Raw genomic sequence first — 24,017 nt, forward strand, 5'->3', positions numbered from 1 at the left:
TCATAACTCCTATAATATCAACTCCTATCAACTCCTATACTATTAACTCCTATACTATTAACTCCTATCAACTACTATACTATTAACTCCTATACTATCAACTCCTATCAACTCCTATACTATTACCTCCTATACTATTAACTCATAACTCCCATACTATTAACTCCTATCAACTCATATACTATCAACTCATATACTATCAACTCCTATACTGTCAACTCCTATCAACTCCTATACTATTAACTCCTATCAACTCCTATACTATCAACTCCTATACTATCAACTCCTATACTATCAACTCCTATACCATTCACTCCTATACTATTAACTCCTATCAACTACTATACTATTAACTCCTATACTATCAACTCATAACTCTTATACTATTAACTCCTATCAACTCCTATACTATCAACTCCTATCAACTACTATACTATTAACTCCTATGAACTCCTATACTATTAACTCCTATACTATTAACTCCTATACAATTAACTTCTATCAACTCCTATACTATCAACTCCTATCAACTACTATTAACTTTTATTAAAGCATGTAGAGCACAGGAGGCTGGTGAGGGAAGGACGGCTCATAATAATGTCTGGAACAGAGTGAATGGAATGAAACCACGTGTTGGATGTATTTGATCCCATTCCACTGATTCCACTCCAGTCATTACCACAAGCCCATTCTCCCCAATGAAGGTGCCACCAACAACCTGTGATGTACAAACAACTGAGAACTATGGTGTCTATCGTTATGTTACAATACTACAATATGGCATATGTGACCTGTATGTCAGTAACAATATGATAGCATGCTGGCATTATAAAAACTGCTAGTTGAATCAAAACTGACTGGACATATGGTTTATTTTTGTCTCTTTCTGTGTGCATCTGAAATGGCACCCTATTCCACATTTATTGCACTATGTTGACAAACACTATGTTTATGCCCTATGGGCCCTGGTCAAATGTAGTGCACTATATAATAGGAAAAGGGTTCCATTTGGGACACTGCCTCTGTCTGTGTCAGTTGTCGAGGCCTCCCAATTCCTGGGCCTTCTGCCTGATGTTCTGGTTGAAAGGCATCATGAAGTCCTCAAAGTCCACCTCGTAGGACAGACGGTCCCTTCTCTCCTCCTTCCTCTCAATCAGCTGGCTGCTGGTCAGCTGCTTACCCCACACCTGACAAGGGGGAGAGGAGGGAAAGAGGGAGAGAGAGAGAGAGAGAGAGAGAGAGGGAGGGAGAGAGAGAGAGAGAATTAGAGAAGGGGAGAAAGCGAGAAGGAAAGATCGGGAGACAAATAGAGAGACAGAGACAGAGAGAAGAGATGTTAGAGTGAGAAAAAATAGGGGGTGGGAGGGGCAGCAGAGCGAGACAAAGGGGGTGAGGTGGGAGAGGGGCAGCAAAGCGAGACAAAGGGGGTGAGGTGGGAGAGGGGCAGCAAAGCGAGACAAAGGGGGTGGGGTGGGAGAGGGGCAGCAAAGCGAGACAAAGGGGGTGGGGTGGGAGAGGGGCAGCAGAGCGAGACAAGGGCGGGTTAGCAAAGCGAGACAATGGGGGGAGGGTATCAGAGCGAGGCAAGGGGGGGTTAGCAAAGTGTGGGGGAGGGGCAGCAGAGCGAGACAAAGAAGGGTGGGTAGGAGAGGGGCAGCAGAGCGAGACAAGGTGGGGGAGAGGGGCAGCAGAGCGAGACAAGGTGGGGGAGAGGGGCAGCAGAGCGAGACAAGGTGGGGGAGAGGGGCAGCAGAGCGAGACAAAGGGGGGAAGAGGAGCAGCAGAGCGAGACAAAGGGGGGAAGAGGAGCAGCAGAGCGAGACAAAGGGGGGGAGAGGAGCAGCAGAGCGAGACAAGGTGGGGCAGCAGAGCGAGACAAAGGGGGGAAGAGGAGCAGCAGAGCGAGACAAAGGGGGGAGAGGAGCAGCAGAGCGAGACAAAGAGGGAGGAGAGGAGCAGAGCGTGACAAAGGGGGGAGAGGGACAGCAGAGCAAGACAAAGGGGGGAGAGGGTCAGCGGAGCGAGACAAAGGGGGGAGAGGAGCAGCAGAGCGAGACAAAGGGGAGGAGGGACAGCAGAGCGAGACAAAGGGGGGAGAGGGTCAGCAGAGCGAGACAAAGGGGAGGAGGGTCAGCAGAACGAGACAATGGGGAGGAGGGGCAGCAGAGCGAGACAATGGGGAGGAGGGGCAGCAGAGCGAGACAATGGGGAGGAGGGGCAGCAGAGCGAGACAATGGGGAGGAGGGGCAGCAGAACGAGACAATGGGGAGGAGGGGCAGCAGAGCGAGACAATGGGGAGGAGGGAGAAAGAAATTGACGTTATGTAATAGCCACCTAAAAGTGCCTCGATAGCAAAAACAAGTTGAGAACAAAACAACAGGCTAATCAGAGGATGAGGTCATTGGCTAGATGAGGTGCCTTCTGTCACGGAGGAAGCGGAGAAGTGGGAACCTACTGTTTTTGGCACAAAGCTGATGTCGAGTCGGTTGGTGGCTCCACTGGTGATCTGGGTGTTGAGGAAGATGATGTTGTCCTTCAGAGAAACCTTCTTCACCGCCGTCTCAGAGGAGGTCGCCGACACAGAGTCAGACTGGATGGAGACGGATAGACGGACACACGCATACACACACACACACACACACAAACGTTACACACAAAGACACACACGCACAGGCAGATCCACACATCAAATCAAACCCGCCCTCCCTTTCTTCAGAACAGCCTCAATTCATCGGGGGTATGGACTCTACAAGGTGTCTAAAAGCATTCCATAGGGATGCTGGTGCATGTTGACTCCAATCTTTCCCCACAGTTGTGTCCAGTTGTCTGGATGTCCTTTGGGTGCTGGACCATTATTGATACACACAGGGAAACTGCTGGTCATGAAATACTCAGCAGCGTTGCAGTTCTTGACACACTCAAACCGGTGCACCTGGCACCTACTACCATACCTCATTCGAAAGCACTGAAATATTTTGTCTTGCCTATTCACCCTCTGAATGGCACATATTAACACAATCCATGTCTCAATTGTCTCAAGGCTCAAAATTCCTGCTTGAACCTGTCTCTAAACTATAGTAGTCATCTAAACTGATTGAAGTGGATTTAACAAGTGACATCAATAAGGGATCATAGCTTTCACCTGGATTCACCTGGTCAGTCTATGTCATGTAAAGAGCAGATGTTCTTAATGTTTTGTCCACTCAGTGTATCTACAAGACACATAAAACTAGTCTGCAGTATGTGTATGTTTCTAACCATAATAAGGAAATAACATAGCCAGATAGTTATTTAGGTAGTTATTTACCTTAGGAGCAGCTAGACTGGCTGGCTTGGCCGCAGGTTTGCCTCCTCCCTTCCCCTTCCCCTCCTTGGACTTGGGGAGGCTGTCAAACTTGACCTGGACCAGATCAGTTATCCTGATGTCTCCATATGCTCTGGCAATGTCCAGGCAATTCTGCTCTGAAATGAGACCACAGCGTTTTAATTGGAACCATATTCTGTACCTTCCGAGTAACATAACAGTAGCTAAAGCAGTTATACCTACAGAAAGTACACAGTGGTCTTACATAGCTCAGTTGATAGAGCGTGGCGCTTGAAATGCCAGGACAGTGAGTTCAATCCCCGAGACCACCCATGCATAAAGAAAAATGTATTTCCACATGACTAAGTCAATTATGATAAAAGCATTGGCTAAATGGCCTATATTATTAACCTGAACAAAAATATGAATGCAACAATTTCTAAGATATTGCAAAGTTACAGTTTGTTCATATAAGGAAAACAGTCAATTGAAATACATTCATTAGGCCCTAATCTATTGATTTCACATGACTGGGCAGGGGCGCAGTCAATGTTTAGGGCGGCTTATGGTAGAGAAATGAACATTCCCTTCTCTGGCAACAGCTCTGGTGGACATTCCTGCAGTCAGCATGCCAATTGCACGCTCACTCATTGTGTTGGGTGACAAAACTGCACATTTTAGAGCAGCCTTTTATTGTCCCCAGCACAGGTGCACCTGTGTAATGATCATGCTGTTTAATTAGCTTATTGATATGCCACACCTATCACATGGATGGATTATCTTGGCAAAGGATATTCTGGTTAGAGCCATTTTGCACTGTTCTGTGAAGGGAGTAGTACACACCGTTGTACGAGATCTTCAGTTTCTTGGCAATTTCTCGCATGGAAAAGCCATTTCTCAGAACAAGAATAGACTGATGAGTTTCAGAAGAAAGTCCTTTGTTTCTGGCCATTTTGAGCCTGTAATCGAATCCACAAATGCTGATGCTCCAGATACTCAACTAGTCTAAAGAAGGCCAGTTTTATTGCTTCTTTAATCAGAACACAGTTTTCAGCTGTGCTAACATCATTGCAAAAGGGTTTTCTAATGATTAATTAGCCTATTAAAATGATCAACTTGGATTAGCTAACACAACGTGCCATTGGAACACAGGAGTGATGGTTGCTGATAATGGGCCTCTGTATGCCTACGTAGATATTCCATTAAATATCAGCCATTTCCAGCTACAATAGTCATTTACAACATTAACAATGTCTACACTGTATTTCTGATCAATCTGATGTTATTTTAAATGGACAAAAAAAAAGTGCTTTTCCTTCAAAAACAAGGACATTTCTAAGTGACCCCAAACTTTTGAATGGTAGCGTATATTAAAAGCTAAACCAGTGATACACAGATACACATGGAGGTAATATTTGGAAATCTATATGTGCACAAGAAATAGCATAGATAATATCCTGTTAGGGCTAGGGGGCAGTATTGACATGGCTGGATAAAAAACATACCCGATTTAATCTGGTTACCACTCCTACCCAGTAACTAGAATATGCATATACTTATTACATATGGATAGCAAACACCCTAAAGTTTCTAAAACTGTTTGAATGGTGTCTGTGAGTATAACAGAACTCAAATGGCAGGTCAAAACCTGAGAGATTCCTTTACAGGAAGTGGCCTGTCTGACCATTTCTTGAACTTCTTTTCCATCTCTATCTTTTACTAAGGATCTCTGCTCTAACGTGACACTTCCCACGTCTTCCATAGGCTCTCAGAGCCCGCGAAAAAACAGAATGTCGTCATTCCAGCCCCAGGCTGAAACACATTATCGCCTTTCTCAAGTGGCCGATCAAGGGACTCTGGGCTTATGCGCGTGACCCGACCGCCCCCGCCTTTGTGATTTTTTCCTCTGTTTGCCGAAAAGGAGATTCCCTGTCGGAATATTATCGCTTTTGTACGAGAAAAATGGCGTAAAAATTGATTTTAAACAGCGGTTGACATGCTTCGAAGTACGGTAATGGAATATTTAGAATTTTATTGTCACGAATTGCGCCATGCGCGCGACACTTCTTTACCATTTCGGATAGTGTCTGGAACGCACGAACAAAACGCCGCTATTCGGATATAACGATGGATTATTTTGGACCAAACCAACATTTGTTATTGAAGTAGCAGTCCTGGGAGTGCATTCTGACGAAGACAACAAAAGGTAATCAAACTTTTATAATAGTAAATATGATTATGGTGAGTGCTAAACTTGCCGGGTGTCTAAATAGCGAGCCCGTGATGCCTGGGCTATGTACTTAGAATATTGCAAAATGTGCTTTCACCAAAAAGCTATTTTAAAATCGGACATATCGAGTGCATAGAGGAGGTCTGTATCTATAATTCTTAAAATAATTGTTATGCTTTTTGTGAACGTTTATCGTGAGTAATTTAGTAAAATGTTAGCGAATTCCCGGAAGTTTGCGGGGGTATGCTAGTTCTGAACGTCACATGCTAATGTAAAAAGCTGGTTTTTGATATAAATATGAACTTGATTGAACAAAACATGCATGTATTGTATAACATAATGTCCTAGGGTTGTCATCTGATGAAGATCATCAAAGGTGAGTGCTGCATTTAGCTGTCTTCTGGGTTTTGGTGACATTATATGCTGGCTTGAAAAATGGGTGTCTGATTATTTCTGGCTTGGTACTCTGCTGACATAATCTAATGTTTTGCTTTCGTTGTAAAGCCTTTTTGAAATCGGACAGTGTGGTTAGATTAACGAGAGTCTTGTCTTTAAATAGCTGTAAAATAGTCATATGTTTGAGAAATTGAAGTAATAGGATTTTTAAGGTTTTGAAAATCGCGCCACAGGCTTAAAGTGGCTGTTGAGTAGGTGGGACGCAAGCGTCCCACCTAGCCCATAGAGGATAACAGTAGTCCTCTACTCTGCACCTTTCATACATAACAGTAGTCCTCTACCCTGCACCTTTCATACATAACAGTAGTCCTCTACCCTGCACCTTTCATACATAACAGTAGTCCTCTACTCTGCACCTTTCATACATAACAGTAGTCCTCTACCCTGCACCTTTCATACATAACAGTAGTCCTCTACCCTGCACCTTTCATACATAACAGTAGTCCTCTACTCTGCACCTTTCATACATAACAGTAGTCCTCTACCCTGCACCTTTCATACATAACAGTAGTCCTCTATCCTGCACCTTTTATACATAACAGTAGTCCTCTACTCTGCACCTTTTCATACATAACAGTAGTCCTCTACTCTGCAACTTTCATACATAACAGTAGTCCTCTACCCTGCACCTTTCATACATAACAGTAGTCCTCTACTCTGCACCTTTCATACATAACAGTAGTCCTCTACCCTGCACCTTTCATACATAACAGTAGTCCTCTACCCTGCACCTTTCATACATAACAGTAGTCCTCTACCCTGCACCTTTCATACATAACAGTAGTCCTCTACTCTGCACCTTTCATACATAACAGTAGTCCTCTACCCTGCACCTTTCATACATAACAGTAGTCCTCTACTCTGCACCTTTCATACATAACAGTAGTCCTCTACTCTGCACCTTTCATACATAACAGTAGTCCTCTACCCTGCACCTTTCATACATAACAGTAGTCCTCTACTCTGCACCTTTCATACATAACAGTAGTCCTCTACTCTGCACCTTTCTCTCCACCTGTCCACAGTTGCTACAGGGATTTGGGGATGATGGACCTGTTATCGTATCACATTTTAATTTCACGCGTGAGTGAGGAGCCAGCGACTGTGAGCTGGGCTGGAGGAGGTTGGGGGGGAGGAGGTGGAATGGGTGGAGAGGGTTGGGGGGGTGGAAGGGCTGGAGGAGGTTGGGGGGAGGAGGTGGAATGGGTGGAGAGGGAATGGGTGTAGAGGGTTGGGAGGGTGGAAGGGCTGGAGGGGGGTGGGGGGGATTGGAGGAATACATCACATCAAGGGAAACAGGGCCATCTGCTGGACTATTGATAACATGAACATGGCACCCTATTCCCGATACACTGAGTGTACAAAACATTAGGAACACCTTTCGAATATTGAGTTGCACCCCCCTTTTGCCATCAGAACAGCCTCAATTCGTCGGGTCATGGACTACAAGGTGTCAAAAGCGTTCCACATGTATGCTGGCCCATGTTGATTCCAATGATTCCCACAGTTATGTCAAATTGTCTGGATGTCCTTTGGGTGCTGGACCATTCTTGATGCAAACAGGAAACTGTTGAGCATGAAAAACCCAGCAGCGTTGCAGTTCTTGACACACTCAAACCGGTGCGCCTGGCACCTACTACCATACCCTGTTGAAAGGCATTTTAATATTTTGTCTTGCTCATTCACCCTCTGAATAGCACATATACACAATCCATGTCTCCATTGTCTCAAAAGGGCTATTAAAATCCTTCTTTAACCCGTCTCCTCCCCTTCATCTACACTGATTGAAGAGGATTTAACAAGTAACATTAATAAGGGATCATAGCTTTCACCTGGATTCACCTGGTCAGTCTATATCATGGAAAGAGCAGGTGTTCCTAATGTTTTGTCCCCTACTTTTGACCAGTCTTACCGAGCGTTTAAAAGAGTCATCCGTTTTTTTTTTGTGTATAGAGTATGAGTAGTAGTACCTTTCTTGTTCTCTGCCTGCACCCTGGCCCCAGCCATGATGAGGTAATCCACACAGCACGGTCTGCAGCTCTCGATGGCCCTCATGAGGGGCGTGGCCCCATTCATGGCCACGGCGTCCACCACTGACCCAGAATGCACCAGGAGGTCCACGATGTCCACCTGGCCAGCATGGGAGGCGTGGTGCAGCGGTGTCCAACTGAACTGGTCGCACACGGTCACATCAGCACTGTAGCAGATCCATACACCTGATTAATGGCCAATAACCTGATCACTGACCTATTAACCACCCGCTAAACCAGTAAGATGCATCGGCAAGTATCGAATACGATTCATTCAAATTAGGAATCAATAGACTTGATTAGTGAAAGCCCCTTGTGGTCCAGAGCTGGCTCATTGACTAATGATCAATAAAAAACCTGATCACTACTGAATAAACCAGCATCAGCACTGAGACCTGATCACTACTGAATAAACCAGCATCAGCACTGAGACCTGATCACTACTGAATAAACCAGCATCAGCACTGAGACCTGATCACTACTGAATAAACCAGCATCAGCACTGAGACCTGATCACTACTGAATAAACCAGCATCAGCACTGAGACCTGATCACTACTGAATAAACCAGCATCGGCACTGAGACCTGATCACTACTGAATAAACCAGCATCGGCACTGAGACCTGATCACTACTGAATAAACCAGCATCAGCACTGAGACCTGATCACTACTGAATAAACCAGCATCAGCACTGAGACCTGATCACTACTGAATAAACCAGCATCAGCACTGAGACCTGATCACTACTGAATAAACCAGCATCAGCACTGAGACCTGATCACTACTGAATAAACCAGCATCGGCACTGAGACCTGATCACTCCTGAATAAACCAGCATCAGCACTGAGACCTGATCACTACTGAATAAACCAGCATCGGCACTGAGACCTGATCACTCCTGAATAAACCAGCATCGGCACTGAGACCTGATCACTACTGAATAAACCAGCATCGGCACTGAGACCTGATCACTACTGAATAAACCAGCATCGACACTGAGACCTGATCACTACTGAATAAACCAGCATCGGCACTGAGACCTGATCACTACTGAGTAAACCAGCATCGGCACTGAGACCTGATCACTACTGAATAAACCAGCATCGGCACTGAGACCTGATCACTACTGAATAAACCAGCATCGGCACTGAGACCTGATCACTACTGAATAAACCAGCATCGGCACTGAGACCTGATCACTACTGAATAAACCAGCATCGGCACTGAGACCTGATCACTACTGAATAAACCAGCATCAGCACTGAGACCTGATCACTACTGAATAAACCAGCATCAGCACTGAGACCTGATCACTACTGAATAAACCAGCATCAGCACTGAGACCTGATCACTACTGAATAAACCAGCATCAGCACTGAGACCTGATCACTACTGAATAAACCAGCATCAGCACTGAGACCTGATCACTACTGAATAAACCAGCATCGGCACTGAGACCTGATCACTACTGAATAAACCAGCATCGGCACTGAGACCTGATCACTACTGAATAAACCAGCATCGGCACTGAGACCTGATCACTACTGAATAAACCAGCATCAGCACTGAGACCTGATCACTACTGAATAAACCAGCATCAGCACTGAGACCTGATCACTACTGAATAAACCAGCATCAGCACTGAGACCTGATCACTACTGAATAAACCAGCATCGGCACTGAGACCTGATCACTACTGAATAAACCAGCATCAGCACTGAGACCTGATCACTACTGAATAAACCAGCATCAGCACTGAGACCTGATCACTACTGAATAAACCAGCATCGGCACTGAGACCTGATCACTACTGAATAAACCAGCATCGGCACTGAGACCTGATCACTACTGAATAAACCAGCATCGGCACTGAGACCTGATCACTACTGAGTAAACCAGCATCGGCACTGAGACCTGATCACTACTGAATAAACCAGCATCGGCACTGAGACCTGATCACTACTGAGTAAACCAGCATCGGCACTGAGACCTGATCACTACTGAGTAAACCAGCATCGGCACTGAGACCTGATCACTACTGAATAAACCAGCATCGGCACTGAGACCTGATCACTACTGAATAAACCAGCATCAGCACTGAGACCTGATCACTACTGAATAAACCAGCATCAGCACTGAGACCTGATCACTACTGAATAAACCAGCATCAGCACTGAGACCTGATCACTACTGAATAAACCAGCATCAGCACTGAGACCTGATCACTACTGAATAAACCAGCATCGGCACTGAGACCTGATCACTACTGAATAAACCAGCATCGGCACTGAGACCTGATCACTACTGAATAAACCAGCATCGGCACTGAGACCTGATCACTACTGAATAAACCAGCATCGGCACTGAGACCTGATCACTACTGAATAAACCAGCATCGGCACTGAGACCTGATCACTACTGAATAAACCAGCATCGGCACTGAGACCTGATCACTACTGAATAAACCAGCATCGGCACTGAGACCTGATCACTACTGAATAAACCAGCATCAGCACTGAGACCTGATCACTACTGAATAAACCAGCATCAGCACTGAGACCTGATCACTACTGAATAAACCAGCATCAGCACTGAGACCTGATCACTACTGAATAAACCAGCATCAGCACTGAGACCTGATCACTACTGAATAAACCAGCATCGGCACTGAGACCTGATCACTACTGAATAAACCAGCATCGGCACTGAGACCTGATCACTACTGAATAAACCAGCATCGGCACTGAGACCTGATCACTACTGAATAAACCAGCATCGGCACTGAGACCTGATCACTACTGAATAAACCAGCATCAGCACTGAGACCTGATCACTACTGAATAAACCAGCATCGGCACTGAGACCTGATCACTACTGAATAAACCAGCATCGGCACTGAGACCTGATCACTACTGAATAAACCAGCATCGGCACTGAGACCTGATCACTACTGAATAAACCAGCATCAGCACTGAGACCTGATCACTACTGAATAAACCAGCATCGACACTGAGACCTGATCACTACTGAATAAACCAGCATCAGCACTGAGACCTGATCACTACTGAATAAACCAGCATCAGCACTGAGACCTGATCACTACTGAATAAACCAGCATCAGCACTGAGACCTGATCACTACTGAATAAACCAGCATCAGCACTGAGACCTGATCACTACTGAATAAACCAGCATCAGCACTGAGACCTGATCACTACTGAATAAACCAGCATCAGCACTGAGACCTGATCACTACTGAATAAACCAGCATCAGCACTGAGACCTGATCACTACTGAATAAACCAGCATCGGCACTGAGACCTGATCACTACTGAATAAACCAGCATCAGCACTGAGACCTGATCACTACTGAATAAACCAGCATCGGCACTGAGACCTGATCACTACTGAATAAACCAGCATCGGCACTGAGACCTGATCACTACTGAATAAACCAGCATCGGCACTGAGACCTGATCACTACTGAATAAACCAGCATCGGCACTGAGACCTGATCACTACTGAATAAACCAGCATCAGCACTGAGACCTGATCACTACTGAATAAACCAGCATCAGCACTGAGACCTGATCACTACTGAATAAACCAGCATCGGCACTGAGACCTGATCACTACTGAATAAACCAGCATCGGCACTGAGACCTGATCACTACTGAATAAACCAGCATCAGCACTGAGACCTGATCACTACTGAATAAACCAGCATCGACACTGAGACCTGATCACTACTGAATAAACCAGCATCAGCACTGAGACCTGATCACTACTGAATAAACCAGCATCAGCACTGAGACCTGATCACTACTGAATAAACCAGCATCAGCACTGAGACCTGATCACTACTGAATAAACCAGCATCAGCACTGAGACCTGATCACTACTGAATAAACCAGCATCAGCACTGAGACCTGATCACTACTGAATAAACCAGCATCAGCACTGAGACCTGATCACTACTGAATAAACCAGCATCAGCACTGAGACCTGATCACTACTGAATAAACCAGCATCAGCACTGAGACCTGATCACTACTGAATAAACCAGCATCAGCACTGAGACCTGATCACTACTGAATAAACCAGCATCAGCACTGAGACCTGATCACTACTGAATAAACCAGCATCAGCACTGAGACCTGATCACTACTGAATAAACCAGCATCGGCACTGAGACCTGATCACTACTGAATAAACCAGCATCAGCACTGAGACCTGATCACTACTGAATAAACCAGCATCAGCACTGAGACCTGATCACTACTGAATAAACCAGCATCAGCACTGAGACCTGATCACTACTGAATAAACCAGCATCGGCACTGAGACCTGATCACTACTGAATAAACCAGCATCAGAACTGAAAATGAGGAACAGCAATACTACAGGGCGGTATAATGCTCATTGTTCACCAGGATTGGGGTCAATTCCATTTTCAATTCAAATTGCAATTCCAATAATTTCTTCATGCTTTTCCATTAGCAACATTTGGAATTGGTATTTGGTTAACTTTCTGAATTGATTGGAATTGTAATGGAATTGACCACAACCCTGGTATAACGCTCATTGCTCACCCCAGGCTGATGAGGAACTTGGCCACCTCGTAATTCCCGCTCCCGCAGGCGGTCATCAAGGGCGTCTTATAGTAACAGTCCTTCACATCCACAGGGACCCCCTGACTGAAGGCCAGGCTCAGAGACTCCAGGTCCCCCGTCTTCACACAGTAGTTGATGTTGATATAGATTTTCTCCGGCTCGTCCACGTACCATGCTGAGTCGTCTTCGATGGGGTGGCCCGGCGGGTGGTCGCGGTCGAACCGCTTGGTGTCGGTGAACTGCTGGTAGCTCTCCACCATGAAGTGGGGCGGCCCGCCGTCCTCGCGTCGGAAGATGAGCTCCGGAGGGACAATGCAAATGGGCATGGGGAGGACGAACTTACCTTTCTTTTTCCCCTTCCCCCCTTTCCCGGCTTTCTTCTTCTTGGGCTCGTAGGAGGGAAGGGTGAAGGCTTTTTGGAGGTAGCGCACCCCTTTGAAGAAATCAGTCACATTGATCAGTCCTTCGCGCTTCTTGTCGTGCTCCAGAATCACCTGGATAGAAATAATCACAACAATTAATTTTAATTCAAGTGTTTTTCTTCTGGCACCAATGGGGCTATAATTCAGGACATACTGCAGAATAAGAGCACAATGTAAAACACTATACTAAACCGTCTGCTTCTCAAATTACACCCTATTCACCTTTCTATTGAACTACTGTAGACCAGAGTTACTGTGGTGAAAATGTACTGCTTTGCCCATGAGGGTTGTCCATTAAAGCCATAAACAAGAAAACAACCCAACGTCCCACAGATCAGATATCAAACACATACAGTTAAACATCAGCTCTATACATTCTAGAATGACTATCAGTTCTAGAATGACCTTCTGGAGGTTCTCGTCATCCACTGGCGCCCGGTGATCCTGCAGCACCGCCACAAACGTCTCCCGGGTAACCGTCTCCACGGGACCCACAGCCTCCTCAGCGATCTCCATGGCGGTGCGAAGCGACGCCTCGTGCTCGCAGGACCAGTCGTGCAGCGTGAGCGCCCACAGCTCATTGGGATTGACGGCGCCCGGTTTGGAGAACTTCACCTCCAGACGCTCTGCCTTCTTCAGCTCCTTCATGGCTGGCTTCTGGTTGTTGTTCTTGGCAATCTGACTGGGGATCAAACCCTCAGTGTTTTTCAGCTTGGCGTTGCAGCCTGGGGTTGACACAGAAGGCATATTGCATTTTAAGATGTAATCTACAGGTAAGAGTTGGCTGGCTTTATCTACAGTATATGTGGCCCTGGGGTTAGAGTTGCTTGGCTTTAGCTACAGTATATATGGCCCTGGGGTTAGAGTTGCTTAGCTTTAGCTACAGTATATATGGCCCTGGGGTTAGAGTTGCTTGGCTTTAGCTACAGTATATATGGCCCTGGGGTTAGAGTTGCTTAGCTTTAGCTACAGTATATATGGCCCTGGGGTTAGAGTTGCTTAGCTTTATCTACAGTATATATGGTGCTGGGGTTAGAGTTGCTTAGCTTTAGCTACAGTATATATGGTCCTGGGGTTAGAGTTGCTTAGCTTTATCTACAGTATATATGGTGCTGGGGTTAGAGTTGCTTAGCTTTAGCTACAGTATATATGGTGCTGGGGTTAGAGTTGCTTAGCTTTAGCTACAGTATATATGGTGCTGGGGTTAGAGTTGCTTGGCTTTAGCTACAGTATATATGGTGCTGGGGTTAGAGTTGCTTGGCTTTAGCTACAGTATATATGGCCCTGGGGTTAGAGTTGCTTAGCTTTAGCTACAGTATATATGGCCCTGGGGTTAGAGTTGCTTGGCTTTAGCTACAGTATATATGGTGCTGGGGTTAGAGTTGCTTAGCTTTAGATACAGTATATATGGTGCTGAGGTTAGAGACTTTCTAATCTTCTGTGGATGAAAGAGAGGTCAACACCCGTGGTCCTAGAGAGATACAGGGTGTGCAGGCTTTTTATTCCGTCCCATAACTAAAACATCCGATTCTGCCAATCAATGTCTTCATGAGCAGTTGACTGATTTATTGAATTCAGTGTGCTAGCAGTGCTGGGCTGGAACCAAAGCCTGCACAACCCGTGGGCTCTCTGCCCAGTCAGTCAGGTTTCCCACCTCTCTGAGCCAGGAACCTGCAGCACTCAGTGAAGCCTCCAGCTGCAGCCAAGTGCAAGGGGGTGTTCCCGTCCGTGGCAGTCACACTTAAGTCTGCAGAGTAAGCAGACAGCACCACTATCACCTGGAAGGGAAAAGAGAATTAGACCTAATCTATAAATTTGATTTGATTTATTTTTAGGGTTGCAAAGCTAGTTTCTAGTGGATGGATAGACCATATGGTTCAAGAGAAAATAGCCTAGTTAATACAAAAAAGCATCTAATAACAATGGAATCATTTTTAATTAACTTTGCAACTCTTCCAACTATTGTCGTTTTTCACAACTGCCACCAGTTTTCCCTCCAAAAACTTGAAAGTTACCAAAATCCTGCTAGTTTACTGGTAAGCTTAGAACGTTTCCAGTAATATCCCAGACCTGCTGTTTTCAACTCTCTAGAAACAGCAGGAGCGGTAGAGATACTCTCAATGATCGGCTATGAAAAGCCAACTGACATTTACTCCTGAGGTGCTGACCTGTTGCACCCTTGACAACTAGTGTGATTATTATTATTTGACCATGCTGGTCATTTATGAACATTTGAACATCTTGGCCATGTTCTGTTATAATCTCCACCCAGCACAGCCAGAAGGGGACTGGCCACCCCTCATAGCCTGGTTCCTCTCTAGGTTTCTTCCTAGGTTTTTGGCCTTTCTAGGGAGTTTTTCCTAGCCACCGTGCTTCTACACCTGCATTGCTTGCTGTTTGGTGTTTTAGGCTGGGTTTCTGTACAGCACTTTGAGATATCAGCTGATGTAAGAAGGGCTATATAAATAAATGTGATTTGAAATTTGATTTGATACCCAAGAAGAGTCAAGGCTGTAATCGCTGCCAAAGGTGCGTTCGACAGATGTTTCAGTTTTTTCATTTTATTAAAATTTGCAACAAATTCCCAAAACATTTTTGCTTTGTCATTATGGGGTATTGTGTGTAGATTGATGAGGGGGGGAAAAAAACTATCTAATCCATTTTAGAATAAGGCTCTAACGTAACAAGGGGTCTGAATACTTTCCGAATGCACTGTATGTTGAAGAACCTGGTTTTAAACCTGATTACTGAGGTATCCTTTTGTTAACCAGCACCTCTGTAGTACCTGAAAGAAGCCCCCCTCTGCAGCGAGGTGGGCAGCGTGTATCCTCTTCTTGTCCACAGCGTTGGGGTTTCCCCCTTTCTGGAGGATGGCCCTGACCAGCTCTACAGCTCCCGCCCTGGCTGCCTCCATCAGGGCCGAACGACCAGACGCCTGGAGGGGGAACAGGAGAGCCAGCAACAGGCTAATGTTAATACGGTAATGACAAAGTAAAGGAGATGAAGGCAATTAAGGGCGGAGTAGTAGGAAGAGAGCGGAGATCTTGGTTGTCACTATTTGAAATCATACAAGAAAGGATTGAAGTAAAGTACAGAAAGAAAACTCTTCATTTTATCAAGACCAAACGCCTCATTTACAGAGTATTCGGCACGTGACAAATAACGTTATTTGATGTCTGATTATGTCATAGCCAATTGCGTCCTTTCCAGCACGGTTGTCTCGTGTTTACCTCGTTGGTGGCGTTGGGGTCAGCCCCTCTCTCCAGGATGCTGATGCACATGTTCTCACAGTCGTGGGCGCGCTCGCAGGCCAGCAGAAAGACGGGTGTCCCGGCTGAGGACACGTTGTTGATGTTGGCCTTGCTGTTGAGCACCACCTGCAGGCAGCGCATGTGACGCTTGGTGGGAGAGATGCAGTAGAACAGTGTGCCTGGAGAGAAACGTCTTGTCTGTTAGGGTTAAGAGGTTAGGGTTAGGGGGTAGGTGGTTAGGGGGGGTTAAGGTTAGGTGGGTTAGGGTTAGGAGTTAGGTGGTTAGGGTTAGGGAGGTTAGGGTTAGGGTTAGGGGGGGTTAAGGTTAGGTGGGTTAGGGTTAGGAGTTAGGTGGTTAGGGTTAGGGGGTTAGGGTTAGGGGTAGGGTTAGGGGTTGGGTTAGGTGGGTTAGGGTTAGGAGTTAGGTGGTTAGGTGGTTAGGGTTAGGGGGTTAGGGTTAGGGGGTAGGGTTAGGGGTTGGGTTAGGTGGGTTAGGGTTAGGGTTAGGGTTAGGGGGTTAGGGTTAGGGGGTAGGGTTAGGGGTTGGGTTAGGTGGGTTAGGGTTGGGGGTTAGGTGGTTAGGGTTAGGGGTTTGGGTTAGGTGGGTTAGGGTTGGGGTTGGGGGTTAGGTGGTTAGGGTTAGGGGGTTAAGGGGTTAGGGTTAGGTGGGTTAGGGTTAGGTGGGTTAGGAGGTTAGGGTTAGGGGGGTTAGGGTTGAGGTTGGGGGTTAGGTGGTTAGGGTTAGGGGGTAGGGTTAGGTGGGTTAGGTGGTTAGGGTTGGGGGGTTAGGGTTGGGGTTGGGGGTTAGGTGGTTAGGGTTAGGGGGTTAGGGGGTTAGGTGGGTTAGGGTTAGGTGGGTTAGGGTTGGGGGTTAGGGGTTAGGGTTAGGGGGTTAGGATTAGGTGGTTTAGGGTTAGGGGGTTAGGGTTGGGGTTGGGGGTTAGGTGGTTAGGGTTAGGGGGGTTAGGGTTGGGGCTTAGGGGGTTAGGTTTTAGGTTTTAGCTTGGTTAAGGGGTTAGGGTTAGGTGGGTTAGGTGGTTAGGGGGGTTAGGGTTGGGGGTTAGGGGGTTAGGGTTAGGGGGTTAGGGTTGGGGGTTAGGGGGTTAGGGGGTTAGGGGGTAGGGTTAGGTGGGTTAAGGGGGTTAGGGTTAGGTGGTTAGGGGGGTTAGGTTGGGGGTTAGAACAGATACAAAACTCCTCTACAGTTGGTGTTGTTCAGAGCCATGTATTTAGAAAGATGAGACATTGAGGTTTCCGCATTATGACGCATTTACATGACACTACAAAATGATATGGCAGCCATGTTAGCTGTCCATTAACATGACATGGGGAATATTTAAACAACGCCATGTCACTGAATGTCTAGAATTAGAATGATATAAAAATTGGCCCAACTCTCTATGGCTCTGGTGATGTTTGGCCCATCATTTTCAACGTCCCTTAGCCTGCTCCCACATCTGTTTGTTCTGGCTTGACCATGGGAGTCACTGTCACAGACAACGACCATGGGAGTCACCGTCACAGACAACGACCATGGGAGTCACCGTCACAGACAACGACCATGGGAGTCACCGTCACAGACAACGACCATGGGAGTCACCGTCACAGACAACGACTATAGGAGTCACCGTCACAGACAACGACCATGGGAGTCACCGTCACAGACAACGACCATGGGAGTCACCGTCACAGACAACGACCATGGGAGTCACCGTCACAGACAACGACCATGGGAGTCACCGTCACAGACAACGACCATGGGAGTCACCGTCACAGACAACGACCATGGGAGTCACCGTCACAGGCAACGACCATGGGAGTCACCGTCACAGACAACGACCATGGGAGTCACCGTCACAGACAACGACCATGGGAGTCACCGTCACAGACAACGACCATGGGAGTCACCGTCACAGACAACGACCATGGGAGTCACCGTCACAGACAACGACCATGGGAGTCACCGTCACAGACAACGACCATGGGAGTCATCGTCACAGACAACGACCATGGGAGTCATCGTCACAGACAACGACTATAGGAGTCACCGTCACAGACAACGACCATGGGAGTCACTGTCACAGACAACGACTATAGGAGTCACCGTCACAGACAACGACCATGGGAGTCACTGTCACAGACAACGACTATAGGAGTCACTGTCACAGACAACGACTATAGGAGTCACCGTCACAGACAACGACCATAGGAGTCACCGTCACAGACAACGACTATAGGAGTCACCGTCACAGGCAACGACCATGGGAGTCACCGTCACAGACAACGACCATAGGAGTCACTGTCACAGACAACGACCATGGGAGTCACTGTCACAGACAACGACCATGGGAGTCACTGTCACAGACAACGACCATGGGAGTCACCGTCACAGGCAACGACCATGGGAGTCACTGTCACAGACAACCACCATGGGAGTCACCGTCACAGACAACGACCATGGAAGTCACTGTCACAGACAACGACTATAGGAGTCACTGTCACAGACAACGACTATAGGAGTCACCGTCACAGACAACGACCATGGGAGTCACTGTCACAGACAACGACTATAGGAGTCACCGTCACAGACAACGACCATAGGAGTCACTGTCACAGACAACGACTATAGGAGTCACTGTCACAGACAACGACTATAGGAGTCACCGTCACAGACAACGACCATGGGAGTCACTGTCACAGACAACGACTATAGGAGTCACCGTCACAGACAACGACCATGGGAGTCACTGTCACAGACAACGACTATAGGAGTCACTGTCACAGACAACGACTATAGGAGTCACCGTCACAGACAACGACCATAGGAGTCACTGTCACAGACAACGACCATAGGAGTCACTGTCACAGACAACGACCATAGGAGTCACCGTCACAGGCAACGACCATGGGAGTCACCGTCACAGACAACGACCATAGGAGTCACTGTCACAGACAACGACTATAGGAGTCACTGTCACAGACAACGACTATAGGAGTCACCGTCACAGACAACGACTATAGGAGTCACCGTCACAGACAACGACCATAGGAGTCACTGTCACAGACAACGACCATAGGAGTCACTGTCACAGACAACGACCATAGGAGTCACCGTCACAGGCAACGACCATGGGAGTCACCGTCACAGACAACGACCATAGGAGTCACTGTCACAGACAACGACTATAGGAGTCACTGTCACAGACAACGACCATGGGAGTCACTGTCACAGACAACGACCATGGGAGTCACTGTCACAGACAACGACCATGGGAGTCACCGTCACAGGCAACGACCATGGGAGTCACTGTCACAGACAACCACCATGGGAGTCACCGTCACAGACAACGACCATGGAAGTCACTGTCACAGACAACGACTATAGGAGTCACTGTCACAGACAACGACTATAGGAGTCACCGTCACAGACAACGACCATGGGAGTCACTGTCACAGACAACGACTATAGGAGTCACCGTCACAGACAACGACCATAGGAGTCACTGTCACAGACAACGACTATAGGAGTCACTGTCACAGACAACGACTATAGGAGTCACCGTCACAGACAACGACCATGGGAGTCACTGTCACAGACAACGACTATAGGAGTCACCGTCACAGACAACGACCATGGGAGTCACTGTCACAGACAACGACTATAGGAGTCACTGTCACAGACAACGACTATAGGAGTCACCGTCACAGACAACGACCATAGGAGTCACTGTCACAGACAACGACCATAGGAGTCACCGTCACAGGCAACGACCATGGGAGTCACCGTCACAGACAACGACCATAGGAGTCACTGTCACAGACAACGACTATAGGAGTCACTGTCACAGACAACGACCATGGGAGTCACTGTCACAGACAACCACCATAGGAGTCACTGTCACAGACAACGACCATGGGAGTCACTGTCACAGACAACGACCATGGGAGTCACCGTCACAGACAACCACCATAGGAGTCACTGTCACAGACAACGACCATGGGAGTCACCGTCACAGACAACGACCATGGGAGTCGGCAAGACAGTGCAAACAGATCTGGGAGCAGGGTAGAGAACCTCTCCCTACCTACCTTTTCCCTCGGTGTCAACCACGTCCATGTTGGCGTGATTCTTGGCCAGCAGGGCGACCATGTTGTCATGGCCCAGCTGAGCTGCCAGGATGACGGGCGTACGCCCCTTTTTGTCCTGGATGTTAGGGTGTGCACCCTGGGAGGAAACGGTGCGGAAGATCAATACAGCTAAAAGTTTTATCAAATACATTTGTGAAAAAGTGCTTAACAGTAAAACCTGGTCTAAACCACCCAAAGAACAAGCAGGAAATATGACGATGGATACTGTAACGATTCAGGGAATGAGCTAGAGCAGGGCTTGAACCAGAGACTGTATGACTGCACTCCCACCTACGGCACAAAGGTCCAGACCTCTTGGTCAATGTTGTACTGTAATCACAAATAGGGGAACTACACTAGTATCAGGATTTAAAGTGACAGCGAACCCTGTTTAGGATGAAGGCGACGGTTTTGATAATGCTAAATGATGATTGGTAGACTGGACACCGGGCCTGATAACGCTAAATGATGATTGGTAGACTGGACACCGGGCCTACCTGTGAGAGCAGGAAGCGCACCATGTCGGTGTCGTTGGCCACGGAGGCCAGGTGCATGGCGGCATTTCCCTCGCTGGGCTCTGTCAGGTTGATGAGGTTGGGCACGCCCAGGCGCACCATCTTCTCTATCGCGGGCGTGTCTCCCTCGCGTACGCACTGCAGCAGACGGTACACCTGCAGCACCTCCAGTCGATCCTTGGCCACCACGCTGTGCACATTCACACCTCCACTCTGGGTCATGGTTGCAGCCTGGGGAGGGAGAGGAGATGGAGAGACGATGGGCAGGGGAGAGGAGAAGAAAGTGAGTGTAGATACAAGAGAGGAGGGGAGAGAGGAGAGAGGAGAGGAGAAGAGATGGGTGTATATAGGGTGAGTAGGGGAGAGAGGAGAGGAGAATAGATGGGTGTATATAGGGTGAGTAGGGGAGGAGGTATAGGCAAGGGTTACATTTTATTTTTCTCATTTTATTTTCTACCAATACTACTAATAACGCTTACTGTATTTATCTGACCGATTCCACGCCGGGAAAATAGCCAGAAAATATTTTGGGAATCTCCGATTGTTCTGGCAATTCTCCCATTTAAACTTCTTTGGGAGGAAGGATGTTTGAAATGCTTTATAGACCTTCACGTGCCTCCTGTAAGGCCCTTTATAGACCTTCACGTGCCTCCTGTAAGGCCTCTTTATAGACCTTCACATGCCTCCTGTAAGGCCCTTTATAGACCTTCACATGCCTCCTGTAAGGCCCTTTATAGACCTTCACATGCCTCCTGTAAGGCCCTTTATAGACCTTGACATGCCTCCTGTAGGACTCTTTATAGACCTTCACATGCCTCCTGTAGGACTCTTTATAGACCTTCACATGCCTCCTGTAGGACTCTTTATAGACCTTCACATGCCTCCTGTAGGACTCTTCATAGACTTTCACATGCCTCCTGTAGGACTCTTTATAGACCTTCACGTGCCTCCTGTAAGGCCCTTTATAGACCTTCACGTGCCTCCTGTAAGGCCCTTTATAGACCTTGACATGCCTCCTGTAAGGCCCTTTATAGACCTTGACATGCCTCCTGTAAGGCCTCTTTATAGACCTTCACATGCCTCCTGTAAGGCCTCTTTATAGACCTTCACATGCCTCCTGTAAGGCCCTTTATAGACCTTCACATGCCTCCTGTAAGGCCTCTTTATAGACCTTCACATGCCTCCTGTAAGGCATCTTTATAGACCTTCACATGCCTCCTGTAAGGCATCTTTATAAACCTTCACATGCCTCCTGTAAGGCCCTTTATAGACCTTCACATGCCTCCTGTAAGGCCTCTTTATAGACCTTCACATGCCTCCTGTAAGGCCTCTTTATAGACCTTCACATGCCTCCTGTAAGGCCTCTTTATAGACCTTCACATGCCTCCTGTAAGGCATCTTTATAGACCTTCACATGCCTCCTGTAAGGCATCTTTATAGACCTTCACATGCCTCCTGTAAGGCATCTTTATAAACCTTCACATGCCTCCTGTAAGGCATCTTTATAAACCTTCACATGCCTCCTGTAAGGCATCTTTATAAACCTTCACATGCCTCCTGTAAGGCCCTTTATAGACCTTCACATGCCTCCTGTAAGGCCTCATGCACCAATTCATGTTGTTACTCCTATGACCAGAGAAAGTGAAATATTGCTTCATATTAAAAAAGACACAAGACACTAATATAACAACGCAATCTTATCAGAACTCTTTGCTATACTCATTCAGTGCAGCTGCAGTGCTGGTTGTAGCCTGAGTGGAAGTAGAGAGAACACCAATTTTATGGCTCATGAAAGTGTTGAACAAAGTGTTGACAATACTGAATAACAACTTAAACATGAACTCACTCATAAAAACAGCAGCTCTTTGCTGTATTCAGTGAGTCTCTCTGAAGTTATGGTTCTAACATTTTTGAAATCTCACAGTATTGACTTTTCTGTATGTTCTAGGCTTCTTTTTTACTGTCTATGGCTCGAGGAAACTGTGCAGACATGGTGATCTGAGCTATCTGATTGGCCTGCGGTAGGCCTATAGGTGCACTTGATTTGCTCTCTAGTCCTGCCGGGTAGGCAGAGTTCTACTTCAGACACAGGAAATTGTTCAAAAACTTTGCCTTCCCGGCACTAGGGAAGGCAAAGTGCCCCTACCACCAACAGCACCAGTCGATCGCCCGGGTTGATGACCACCGCTCTACAAGTACATCAAACTTCCAGAGTGGGCTCTCTGCTCATTTTTAATTGATGATACATTTAATGAGCACCTCCAACACAGTGAATGGGAAAATGGATTCAAAAAGAACTCCCTCTGCTGGTGATTTACTGAATATGCAATTGTAAAGGACTGCTGTGATTGGTTAATGATCTATAACGTCAATAATGTCATATTTTCAAAAGTACCAGGTAGCCCACTCTGGAAATGTGATGTATTTGAAGAATATAATGTTCCAAACATTATTTCAAAAAATATATATACATCTTTTTTTTTTGTTTAATAAATTCGATTTTTTTTTTCTTCATCAAGACACTGCATATGTTAGAGCACACTATGAGGAATATAATGACAACAAGATGTCTATCATAAGATGTCTGCATCATAGGGTCTTTCTAGAACTATACATGCTATGTATAGTCTACAAAGAGCATAAAATGGCCACTTTCATAATTTTCTAAAACATTGTTTTGGATACAAATGTAAAAAGCGTTTCAAACATCCTTCCTCCCAATGACGTTTCTATGTGAGACTTGCCAGAACAATCTGAGACACCAACAATATTTCCGGGCTACCCGATAGTATAGTTCAGGCCCTATAACTTACCCTGTTAAATTCAGTGCCTTCGAATCACTGCCTCTCTACAGTATCCCCAGACAAAAGAGTCCAAATACCACCATTCTATTCAGCAACATGGTGACACTGCGCTGTTGACCACTGTACCTAACTTGTAACAAATCACTAGTGACAGGACATATTGTTTGGAAGCAGAACCTCTCACTCTGGGATTTCTGTGGTCGCCGGAGCAACCGCGCACTGTGAGATCACATTATTCTGAGCTTGTAGAACGGGTCTGCATTC

General features: G+C 46.6%; 1 protein-coding gene across 1 annotated transcript; it reads right to left on the bottom strand.

Moving 5' to 3' along the window:
* Positions 1 to 862: 862 nt before the first annotated feature.
* LOC106609265 (ankyrin repeat and EF-hand domain-containing protein 1) lies at positions 863 to 23,949 on the bottom strand. The gene is made up of 12 exons (XM_014207912.2): positions 23,763 to 23,949; positions 20,932 to 21,180; positions 20,396 to 20,531; positions 16,286 to 16,485; positions 15,841 to 15,990; positions 14,710 to 14,833; positions 13,461 to 13,780; positions 12,613 to 13,127; positions 7,961 to 8,187; positions 3,308 to 3,462; positions 2,456 to 2,590; positions 863 to 1,187 (listed from the first exon to the last, which is right to left on the bottom strand). Exons 2-12 carry the CDS (start codon positions 21,169 to 21,171, stop codon positions 1,032 to 1,034), a joined length of 2,358 nt encoding a protein of 785 aa, XP_014063387.1. The 5' UTR covers positions 21,172 to 21,180; positions 23,763 to 23,949; the 3' UTR covers positions 863 to 1,031.
* Between the last annotated feature and the right edge of the window lie 68 nt (positions 23,950 to 24,017).

This window comes from Salmo salar, chromosome ssa01 (genome assembly GCF_905237065.1).
Source record: "Salmo salar chromosome ssa01, Ssal_v3.1, whole genome shotgun sequence".
Classification (NCBI taxonomy): domain Eukaryota; kingdom Metazoa; phylum Chordata; class Actinopteri; order Salmoniformes; family Salmonidae; genus Salmo; species Salmo salar.

What these genes read in the sequence shown, in the direction of transcription:
- LOC106609265 (XM_014207912.2), bottom strand. Translation starts at nt 21,171, where the DNA reads ATGACCCAGAGTGGAGGTGTGAATGTGCACAGCGTGGTGGCCAAGGAT. An exon ending in ATGACGAGAACCTCCAGAAG is followed by an intron (nt 13,128 to 13,460) that starts GTCATTCTAGAA and finishes ATTTCTATCCAG; the next exon opens with GTGATTCTGGAGCACGACAA. An exon ending in TCAGCTTTGTGCCAAAAACA is followed by an intron (nt 1,188 to 2,455) that starts GTAGGTTCCCAC and finishes CCCCCTTGTCAG; the next exon opens with GTGTGGGGTAAGCAGCTGAC.